This window comes from Pimephales promelas, chromosome 1, assembly GCF_988280905.1.
Source record: "Pimephales promelas chromosome 1, fPimPro1.hap1.1, whole genome shotgun sequence".
In the NCBI taxonomy this organism is placed as follows: Eukaryota; Metazoa; Chordata; class Actinopteri; order Cypriniformes; family Leuciscidae; genus Pimephales; species Pimephales promelas.
The window spans coordinates 440,843-452,980 of NC_142769.1; the positions used below are offsets into that span (position 1 = coordinate 440,843).

The 12,138-nt window shown below is 37.8% G+C and overlaps 1 protein-coding gene across 1 annotated transcript; it reads right to left on the reverse strand.

The window, feature by feature from the left end:
* Positions 1-9,454: 9,454 nt before the first annotated feature.
* sox32 (SRY-box transcription factor 32) lies at positions 9,455-11,143 on the reverse strand. The gene is made up of 2 exons (XM_039673151.2): positions 10,846-11,143; positions 9,455-9,984 (listed from the first exon to the last, which is right to left on the reverse strand). Exons 1-2 carry the CDS (start codon positions 11,141-11,143, stop codon positions 9,455-9,457), a joined length of 828 nt encoding a protein of 275 aa, XP_039529085.2.
* Positions 11,144-12,138: the final 995 nt, after the last annotated feature.

Below are 12,138 nucleotides of genomic sequence, written 5' to 3' on the forward strand. Positions count from 1 at the left end.
GTAGTAGTATTTTGTAGTTGATGCGGAACTTAATAGGTAACCAGTGTAGAGATGATAAAATCGGTGTTATATGATCATATTTTCTTGACCTAGTAAGAACTCTAGCAGCTGCATTTTGTACTAACTGTAGCTTGTTAATTGAGGATGCAGGACAACCGGCTAATAAAGCATTACAGTAATCTAGTCTCGAGGTCATGAATGCGTGAACTAATTTTTCTGCATCAGAAATAGATAGCATGTTACGTAGCTTAGCAATGTTTCTAAGGTGGAAAAAGGCTGTTCTTGTAACATATGAAATATGATTTTCGAACGACAAGTTGCGGTCTAGTATAACACCCAGGTCTTTTACTGTTGTGGATAAAGTAACAGGACATCCGTCTATATTAAAGTTGTATTGTGAGAGGTTTTGTGAGTAGTTTTTTGGACCAATAAGTAATACCTCCGTTTTATCTGAATTTAATAGCAGGAAATTACGTGTCATCCAGCATTTTATATCTTTGAGACACTCTGTCATTTTAGATGAGTTAGTGTTTTCATCTGGTCGTGATGAAATATATAATTGAGTGTCGTCAGCGTAACAGTGGAAATTAATTCCATGTTTTCTTATAATATTACCAAGTGGCAGCATATATATTGAGAATAGCAGAGGGCCTAAAACTGATCCTTGCGGTACTCCATAGTCTACTGACGTTATCTTTGATTTTTTCCCATTTAAACAGACAAAATGAGAACGGTCCGATAAGTACGATCTAAACCAGCTTAATGCCTGTCCCTGAACACCGGTGAAGTTTTGTAGTCGATCCAAGAGTATTTTATGATCTATAGTGTCGAACGCAGCGCTAAGATCAAGTAGGACTAGTACACTCAACACCTTGCTTATTAAAAAGTTCTTGCTTATAAATAGCTAAGCTAACTTGTTCTGTTGCACTGCCAATTTTTTAATGATCTGGATGCATGTCAAGAAAATGAATTACTTTAGTTATTTTCCAGCGTCTTGTAAAATTCTTTAGTTGAACGTTCCACAAAACTTCTGTTTACAACGTGTGTAACATTCTTGGGTGTTATCTTAAAAGGCATATTCCTGAAAAAGACGGTAAACAAGCAAATATGACCTCATGTGTGCCGGCTCATAATCAATATTACACATTCCAGAGTTGGCATCAGTTATTGTAATCATTGCTTTAGTTATGGAATGTCAGCTTCACTGTCACTCTGTTGACAGAACTGGAAGATATTTGTCAGGGGTTCAGTTTTAGGGCAAGACATGTTAGCAACACACAAAGATTCTCTGTTATTCCTGGGATTCGGTCTTACTGCTTTAAAATGCTGGAACTATATTAATTTAAAGGCCCGTTCACACCAAGCACGATAACTATAAAGATATAATTCTAAAAATCGTTCTCCATATTAAAGAATAACAGAGTTCACACTACAACTATAACGATAAAGACATGAGGAACGATATCGATGGGATCACTTTCAGAACGATTTTTTTCCAGCTGTCCAACGATAAAACACTGACAACCAATCAGAATCCATTCTAATTTAACGGTCTCGCGCATTTAAAATGGCGGATGACATTCCAGAAAAGTTAATCGTCGAGGTACAAAAAAAAAATCCTCCACTGTTTGACAAGCCAAACCGTTAAAAAAGATGGATATATGGTGTAATGAGTACAGCTGTATATGATTGATTCCAGCAGATGGCAGTAATGTGTTGTATAAGATGAAGTGCATTGGCTAAAGAGTGGTGTGGTAATGGAGATATGCTGTGTGTACAACCACGTGGAAAAAAAGAAGCCTGTACCAGTCATTTCTCTTATCTTTATTATTGTTGCCTGAACAATACATGGTACCAGGAGTGGGGTTAGTAGAAAAGAGCAATGGATGCCATTAAACCACCGGGGCCGCTGAAGTTGTGTGGAAATGTGGATGCAAATTGGAGGACTTTCAAACAACAGTTCGAGTTGTATGTTGTCGCTATTGGACAAGCAGCTGCTGTGGACGAAAGAAAGATTGCTCTGTTACTTACCATTGCTGGAGCTGATGCCGTGGAGGTCTATAACACCTTTCAATTTGAGGAAGAGGCAAACAAGAAGAAACTGGATAAGGTATTGGAAAAATTTGATGCTCATTGTTTGTCAAAGAGGAACGAGACATATGAACGATATGTATTCAGAACGCGAATGCAGCATGAAGGAGAGGCTTTTGATTACTTTCTTACAGACCTCAAAATAAAGGCAAAGACTTGTAATTTTAATGAATTGAGAGATTCAATGATTCGTGATCAGATTGTTTTCGGTATCTATGATAAGAAACTGAGAGAAAGATTGTTACGAGAATCAGAGCTCACCTTGGATTATGCTGTTCAATTGTGCCAGTCCAGTGAAGTAGCAAGACAACAAGTGAAACAATTTGATGGGGCTAATTCGTCAGCGATGTCAGTTCAGAGCGCAGCAGTAGATGCCATATCATACAGAGACAGGAAAAGAGGAAACTCAAGAAATTTCAGAGAAAACGACAATGAAACTTTCTCTTGTAAGCGTTGTGGGACCAAACATAAGTTCAGACAGTGTCCGGCTTTCGGAAAAAGATGTTCGAAATGTAATGGCCTGAACCACTTTGCAAAAATGTGTTTTTCAAAAGACATGAAGAGGGAAAATAAAGTGCATGTTGTGGAGGAGGCAGATGACAGTGACTCCTTGAGTGATTCGTTTTATGTCAACATGGTTTCCGAAGAGAATATAAATCAGGATGCTGCAACATGTGTATCCAGAGAGGATTCAGTGAAGTTTTCGTCTTCGAAATGGATTGTTCCTCTTGTGGTTAATGGGACCATTGTGCCTTTTAAATTAGACACGGGTGCAAAAGCTAATTTGATTAACATTAGAGATGTGAAAGCATTGAAAGAAAAACCTCTCATTAAAAAACGTACAGTTCCCCTTAAAGCTTATAATGGACAATCAATTGAAACACAAGGAGTATGTCGATTAACATTACAAGTCAAAGGAAAGATGCAAAGTTTGATGTTTGTTGTAGTTCCCAACGGCCATGAATCTCTTCTAGGAGATAAAGCTTGTGAAGACCTTCATTTGGTTAAAAGAGTTTATCAAGTCAACAGGGAAACTGTAGTCTTACAGACTGTCTGTGATGATGTAACTGACATTGTCAAACAATTTCCAGATGTTTTTGAAGGTCAAGGCACATTGCCATTTACCTATAAAATACAACTGAAAGATGATGCCACACCAGTCATACATGCTCCTCGGCGGGTTCCTGCACCTCTGCGAGATCTCTTGAAGCAGGAATTGGATCGCATGACTCAATCAGGAGTTATACAGCGGATTGAACAACCTACAGATTGGGTGAATTCCATCACTTGTGTGAAAAAGCCAAATGGTGAGTTGAGAGTATGCTTAGACCCTAAAGATCTCAATGATTGTATAAAAAGAGAACATTACCAGATTCCCACCCGTGAAGAGATCATTAGTGACATGTCAGGAGCTAAGTTTTTTAGTAAATTAGATGCTTCTCAAGGGTTTTGGCAGATCCGATTGGATTCTGAGAGCAGCAAGTATTGTACTTTTAATACTCCCTTTGGAAGATATTGTTTTCTTCGACTTCCCTTTGGGATCAAGTCAGCTCCCGAGATTTTTCATCGAGCCATGGAAACCCTTATTGAAGGTCTGGAGGGTGTTCGTGTATATATTGATGATCTTGTGGTGTGGGGGTCCACCCTTCAAGAGCATAATCAACGACTGGTAAAAGTGATGGAAAGAGTTCGTGCACATGATTTAAAGCTCAATCAGAAAAAGTGTCAATTTGGAGTCACAGAGATAACATTCTTGGGTGACAAGCTGTCGGCAAAAGGTGTGGAGCCACACCCAGCAAAAGTACAAGCCCTCCTTGATATGCCTCCACCTAGTGACAAGAAGGGAATTCTGCGTGCGTTGGGAATGGTAAACTTCCTTGGAAAATTTCTGCCAAATCTTTCAGCGAGAACCACACATATGAGACAGTTGTTACAAAATGATCAAGAGTTTGTGTGGTCATCAGTTCATGATCAAGAATGGAAGAGGTTAAAGGGGATTCTTACCACTGAACCTGTCCTTGTTTTTTTTGATCACACACGTCCAACTAAGATCTCTACAGATGCCTCTCAGGATGGATTGGGGGCGGTGCTTCTTCAGGCCATTGGGGATTCCTGGAGACCTGTGGCCTATGCTTCTCGATCTCTGACAGAGACTGAAAGACGCTATTCTCAAATTGAAAAAGAGACCTTGGGGTTAGTATTTGGCTGTGATAAATTCCATGGATTTGTTTATGGATTACCTACTTTTACAGTAGAGACGGATCATAAACCATTAATATCTATCATTCAAAAGAACTTAAATGACATGTCACCTAGAATTCAACGCATGATGATGAAGTTACAAAGATATGATCTGAATTTAGTTTATACCCCTGGAAAGTATATCATTGTAGCTGATGCACTGTCTCGAGCACCAGCCGCCTCAGAGATCAGCAATATGGACGAAGTTGAGAGACATGTGAGTATGGTGGTTTCATCTCTACCAGTCTCAGATGAGATGTTAAGACTCATTGCGGAGGAAACTGCAAAAGATTCTGAACTGCAGAGGGTTATTGCACATCTTCATCGTGGATGGCCCAAAGGCAAGTGTCCACAGTATTTTCCATTAAGGGCAGAATTGAGTGTGGTGGAGGGCATGCTGATGAAAAATAACAGAATTGTCATTCCAGTATCAATGCGCCAAGACATGCTTCGTCGAATCCATGAAGGGCATCTTGGCATTGAAAAATGCAAGAGAAGAGCTAGACAAGCTGTTTTTTGGCCAGGAATTAACGTGCACATAGAGAAATTCATCAGTCAGTGTGCTGTCTGTTTGAGTCATCATTATAAACTGGCTAAAGAACCCATGATGGTAGCTGCTCTTCCTACTGAGCCGTGGCAAAAAGTAGGCACTGATCTTTTCCAGTTGAATGGTAAGGATTATTTGGTGGTTATTGATTACTATTCCAATTATCCTGAAGTTGAACAGCTCCGTCAAACAACATCGAACGAGATGATTCAACGTATGAAATGCATTTTTGCAAGGCATGGAATTCCTCATTGTGTGCAAAGTGACAATGGTCCCCAGTATAATAGTCATGAATTCAGGCTGTTTGCAGAGCAGTATGGCTTTAAGCATACTACTTCAAGCCCTCTTTATCCAAAGGCAAATGGTAAAGCAGAAAAAGGGGTACAAATTGTAAAAAGACTTTTGAAAAAAGCAGCGGCAAGTAATTCGGATGAAAATCTGTCTCTGTTGAGTTACCGTTCCTCTCCACTCAGTTGTGGATTATCTCCTGCCGAGTTATTGATGAATCGCAAACTGCGTGACACACTTCCAAAATTATCTCTGAAAAAAGAAATCAACGATTTGTCATTGAAAGAGATGCAACATATAAAAGAGAAGCAGAAAGAATATTATGACAAGGGAAGTCGGCAACTAAAACCTCTTTCTGAACGAGATGTCGTTAGAGTTGCGGAGCCAACAGGATGGAGAAAGAAAGCTACAGTCCTAAAAGAGATAAACCCGAGATCATATCTTGTTCATACAGAAGATGGGCAGACCTTACGGAGAAATCGACAGAGTTTGCTTAAGACTGCAGAGAAATGTCCTTTGGATGAGCCAACTGTGGAGCTGATGTCCCCTGAAATGCAGTCTTGTGAAATGCCCTCAATGCCCTCTGTTGATCAGCAACTTGATCCTGATTCTGAACTTGATTCCTCTGTACCAAAGACTGACATTCCTATCTTACGGAGATCTAATCGAGTTCGAAAACCACTTGTTCGAATGGACTTGTAATTGGTAAAAAAAAAAAAAAAAAAATGAATTGAGTGTTATATAGTCAAGTGTTTGTAATTATGTGAAAGTTCATGTAACATGTAGAAAGAAAAAAAAAAAAAAAAAAAAAGGAAAAGAGATGTAATGAGTACAGCTGTATATGATTGATTCCAGCAGATGGCAGTAATGTGTTGTATAAGATGAAGTGCATTGGCTAAAGAGTGGTGTGGTAATGGAGATATGCTGTGTGTACAACCACGTGGAATAAAAGAAGCCTGTACCAGTCATTTCTCTTATCTTTATTATTGTTGCCTGAACAATACATATGGAAAGCAATCGGTTGTATCCTGGGAATAACCCTAACCATATGCAGTTTAGCAAATTACCTCAGGTAGGCTATCCAGCGCTAGTTGACAATATTGCTGAAGTTGCAGTGAAAAAAAAAGGCGTTATCCAAAAGTGTGACTAGTGATGTTTTTATCCCATCACTGCATGATTTCATCAGCTAGATTCACTGTTTAGATGCGCTGCCAACTCTTCTCCTCTTTTGGATGTCTTGTACCCAAAAGCGCCTGCTTTTCTTTTGATATTTGTTTGTAACGTAAAGCATTTTCGCTACTTTAAAAACATAGCGCGGGCGCGCGCGTGTTTAAAAGACAGTTATCGGTCGTTGGTGTGGACGCAATCATATAGTTATCTTCATCGTTATCTTTATAGTTATCGTGCTTGATGTGAACGGTCCTTTACGCATAAATAACACCATTTCAACTCTATTTAAGTTGATTAAAAAAAGTGACATTTCACAACATATTTTTAGCCACCACTTATCACCATTTTCATGATGATTTATCAGTCATTTTACCAGTAATGTTTCTTTAAGATGATTCAGTTAAGAGAAATATTCAATATTTTTAAAATAATAGTTTTAAAGACAATTCAATTCTTTATTGATAAGCCTTCTATGTTAGCTTGTTTTTGCTCAGTCATGGTGCATTGGCTGATTTTAGATCAGAATGTCCACCCTGTAATATCTGAAAAGTATTTGATGTTTAAAGTTGAAGAAGTATGTTCACTGCAGTATTTTACATAATGTTTCCCATCTAATACAGTAATAATGTAAATGTGAAATCATCCATCCATTGTTTATACCACTTATTATTAGTTTGCACCCATTATTATTTTCTCCACCCTGTTATTATTTCGTCTTCCCTGTTATTATTTTGTCCACCCATTATTATTTTATCCCTATTATATTGTCTTCCCCGTTATTATTTTGTCTGCCCTGTTATTATTTTATCCACTCTGTTATTATTTTGTTTTCCCTGTTATTATATTGTCCCCCTTTTATTATTTTGTCCTCCCTGTTATTATTTTTTCCACCTTTTATTATTTTGTCCACCTGTTATTATTTTGTCCACCTTTTATTATTTTGTCCACCTGTTATTATTTTGTCCACCTTTTATTATTTTCTCCACCCTTTTATTACATTGTCCACCTTTTATTATTTTGTCCTCCCTGTTATTATTTTGTCCACCTGTTATTATTTTGTCCGCCTGTTATTATTTTGTCCACCTTTTATTATTTTGTCCACCTGTTATTATTTTGTCCACCTTTTATTATTTTCTCCACCCTTTTATTACATTGTCCACCTTTTATTATTTTGTCCTCCCTGTTATTATTTTGTCCACCTGTTATTATTTTGTCCGCCTGTTATTATTTTGTCCACCTTTTATTATTTTGTCCACCTTTTATTATTTTGTCCACCTTTTATTATTTTGTCCGCCTGTTATTATTTTGTCCGCCTGTTATTATTTTGTCCACCTTTTATTATTTTGTCCACCTTTTATTATTTTGTCCGCCTGTTATTATTTTGTCCACCTGTTATTATTTTGTCCGCCTGTTATTATTTTGTCCGCCTGTTATTATTTTGTCCACCTTTTATTATTTTGTCCACCTTTTATTATTTTGTCCGCCTGTTATTATTTTGTCCACCTTTTATTATTTTGTCCACCTGTTATTATTTTGTCCACCTGTTATTATTTTGTCCGCCTGTTATTATTTTGTCCACCTGTTATTATTTTGTCAACCTGTTATTATTTTGTCCGCCTGTTATTATTTTGTCCACCTGTTATTATTTTGTCAACCTGTTATTATTTTGTCCGCCTGTTATTATTTTGTCCACCTTTTATTATTTTGTCCGCCTGTTATTATTTTGTCCACCTGTTATTATTTTGTCAACCTGTTATTATTTTGTCCGCCTGTTATTATTTTGTCCACCTTTTATTATTTTGTTCCCCCTGTTATTATTTTGTCCACCTGTTATTATTTTGTTCCCCCTGTTATTATTTTGTCCTCCCTGTTATTATTTTGTCCACCTGTTATTATTCTGCCCACCTGTTATTATTTTGTCCACCTGTTATTATTTTTTCCACCTGTTATTATTTTGTCCTCCCTGTTATTATTTTGTCCACCTTTTATTAGTTTGTCCACCTGTTATTATTTTGTCAACCTGTTATTATTTTGTCCACCTTTTATTATTTTGTCCACCTGTTATTATTTTGTCCACCCTGTTATTATTTTATCCACCTGTTATTATTTTGTCCACCCTGTCAAGCAGTTGTTGTTTTTTGACACTAATTTCATAAAACCAGCAGAAAAACATGCTAATAAGTCAGTGACAATAAAAAAAATTTACAAGAGTATAAGTAACAGGGTGAACATTTTTGACCAGAATATTTTTTTCAAATGCTTTGCATCACCCTATAATACATTTCTTTTAAAAACTAGATTTTCTACATTGTTTGATGGCCAAAAGGCACTGAATACCAGGAACGACCCTCCTACTCTTGAGTTGCCGCAAGACAATTCATGTGTTATACTGATCTTTACGACTGATACGAACACATCAGTTGTTCTCTGTCGAGCTTGAAGCACATGATGTATTAGGTTTCTTCATAAATCTGGCACACTTTGTTCAGTGGACGTATGTGTTTGGGGATTTTCAGGGAGGGTTTGTTGACAGAAAGGCGTGAGTAAAACAGCAAACAGCAGTTCCTCCTCGCTAAGCTAACAAATGAAGTTTACATGCTTCAAAATAATGTTTTCTTCCTTTTTTATATATCAATAATTTATCTGCAAACTTGCATGTCATTCAGATATTAAATCAGTTCATCCAAAACTATAAAGTGATTGATCACATATTTTATTAATGACATCATAAAAAAGCAAACTTTACACATGTAAAATAAAACAATATATAAATACACACCGAACTCAAGGTAAACAATGTCATGATCTTTCAACATGCATGTGCATTACATATAATAATAGCACTTTATAATAATGTTCATTAGTTAACATGAACTAAGAATGAACAATACTTCTATAGCATTTATTAATCCTAGTTAATATTAATGTCAACATTATTAAAATCAAAGGTTGCACTTGTTGTTAACATTAGTCACAGTAAACTAACATGAATGAACAGCTGTATTATTAACAGCATGCATTGCTCATTGTAAATACATTCACTAATGATAACTAGTGCACCTTATTGTAAAGTGTCAGCCATATAATAAATAAACACAGTGTATCACACAGGCTGGTTCACTGGAAGCGTTCGACACTGGAGTCTCTGTTGGGAGTGTGTTGGGCTCCAGGATTGAGGTACTGGTCGAACTCGCTGCGGTCGAGCTGGTCCAGCATGTCGGACCTCACCTGCTCCAGGTAAAACTCCAGAGAAGGTCCTCCGACCCAGAGCTCAGGCCCGCTCGTCTGCGAGAAACACGAGCTGTGATACGCCAGGTTTCCATGCGGTGTCGTCGTCTCACGGTGGCTCTCCAGTGGAAACCCAGTGTGTGGAAGCGAGCGTGGCCAGTGCGAGGCTTGACCCTGAAGAATATAACTCAGCTGGAAACTAGCGTGTGGAGAGCTGATGTTCTCGCTGAGATGGAAACTAGCGTGTGGAGAGCTGATGTTCTCAGCTGAAGCTATTTTAATGCCACGCTTGTTGCACTTTCGTCGACGGGGCCGGTATTTGTAGTTGGGATAGTCGATGGTGTGCTGGACTCGCAGCCGTTCTGCTTCTTGCATGTAAGGACGCTTCTCTGCCAGAGACATGGCCTTCCATGTCTTTCCTGTAAACACACACAACGTTTTAGTCAAAACTGTAATAGGCTGCTCACTTTATTACAATATGCATATAAGCTTATGGGTTGGGTTTAGACAAATCGTATAAATGAGTGTTGTAGCATTTATTGTACACTCTAAAAATGCAGGGTTGTTTTAAACCAAATTTGGGTCAAATATGGACAAAACCAGCAGTTGGGTTCAATTTTTGAATAATTTTTTTAATCCAATGGTTGTGTTGTCCATATTTCACCCAAAATTGGGTTTAAACAAACCTGCATTTTTTAAATGTAAAAGAAACTGATTTTTTGTACAAACACTGTAAACAAAATATAATAAAAAAGTGCGTCAAAACAGTGCTATCTCACGAACTCACTAGTACGAATTCGTTGAATACTAGTACGAATGATTTTTCTAAACCTAACCCAAAACCTAAAAAAAAAAACTGTTTCCCCCTCCAAACCCCAGTGAGGGTGTGTTGGACAAGGGTAGGTCATTCGTACGAATTTTTATGAATTGGGCAACTCGTTTGCAGATATTATGTAAAAAATCGTACAAATTCGTACGAATAACCCACCTCATTACGCACGAATTGCAGTGAGATCGGGTTGGATTTTTTTCGGTATTATTTATTATTATTTTTTACAGGTGTTTTGCCTGTATTTTGAATAACGCATTGCATTATGTTGTGTTTTAAGATTTAACGAAAATTTTCGTTTCTGTAGGCTATAAGTTACTGTACGGAAAGTTAGTACTGTATAATTTACTAAAATTACAAGTAGCCTACATTTTCCGGTTTATTTTTATTTTTTTAACAGTGAACGATCTGAAACGCATATTCCGGCGTAACGCTGTAATGAAGCACTTACCGAGTATTTTGCTGAGGTCCGTGTTCTCCAGGTCCGGGTTGAGCTGCGCGAGGCGTCGACGCTCCTCTTTGGTCCAGATGATGAACGCGTTCAGAGGGCGTCGCACTCGAGCCTCCGCGAGCGTCTTCGCTTCAGGGCTCGAGCAACAGGACTCGGAATCCACCGACACCGGGCTCGACGGACCCGACACCGGGCAACGCGACATCGGGCAACGCGACGCGACCCGGCACTGCTGACTCTCGAGCATCATTCTGGCGCGGTCGATATGATGTTGTGGGACGATCAGGTCGAGGAACATGCTGGAGTTCGTCCTGGTCCATCTCTGGGATGCAGTGGGATTTAAGGGAGCGCGGGCCAATCAGCGGCGGAGGAGTGGATTAAAGGTGTGAAGAAGCGCGGGAAGTTTCACCTCAGCGATAACGCCGATGTGCACGCGCACGCTAACGAAATGTTTATAGAAAAAAATATTAACATGGTTTTATAAATTAGCAGACATATCCAATGCTAGGCTAAACCATGATTTAGGCTAAAATAACATGAAATTGGAAACTGTGAAGTTTCTACTGGAAAAACTGAAAATTCAATAAATTAGTTTGTTTCTCTTATCCCTCTTGGGATTGGAATTATATTCGCTGGAATTTTTCTCTAAATGTTTAAAAAAGGAGAAGAAATACTCTCGCGTACAAGATCACATCGCTTGATGTCTACAACTATGTGGCTGACCAGAAAAAGCCAAAGTAGCCACAGTAATCATAATTTTGCCCAGAAATCATGAACACACGCAAAACAAGAGTAACCCATGACTATTAATAACCGATTGCTTTTTGTTTTTCTATGCTTTTTTTTCACATTGTGAAAAGTTATATTCATGATCAACTTTTTTTTTCTTTGGTCAAATCAACTTGGATAATCAATTGGGTTCAGATAACATCATATTTTGACCTTCTTCATTATTAACTCAATTTAGTTTTAATTTCAATTAAATTAAACATTTGAAAGCTACCAGGTAATTTCCTTTTTTAAGTTAATCAAAAAAAAAAAAGGTTACAATAAAACCTGTGGCTACTTTGGCTTTTTTTGCCAGATAATTTAGTCAGATAAATACATTAACTGAATTTAGTGCTTTGCTATTCTCTTATCATAATATATAAAACGTTTTTCTTCATATATGTTGATGGTTTAATCAAACTGGGTCATTAAAAATATCACTTTCCATAGACATAGGCCTAATGGTTTTTATACTGTACCCCCCTCTGTATCTCTCTCTCTATCTCTCTCTACCCATCACAGAAA

Bases quoted from the DNA above. Each gene is read 5' to 3' on its own strand.
- sox32 (XM_039673151.2), bottom strand. From the start codon at position 11,143: ATGTTCCTCGACCTGATCGTCCCACAACATCATATCGACCGCGCCAGA. The intron at 9,985-10,845 runs GTAAGTGCTTCA...GTGTGTTTACAG, and splicing joins GGACCTCAGCAAAATACTCG to GAAAGACATGGAAGGCCATG.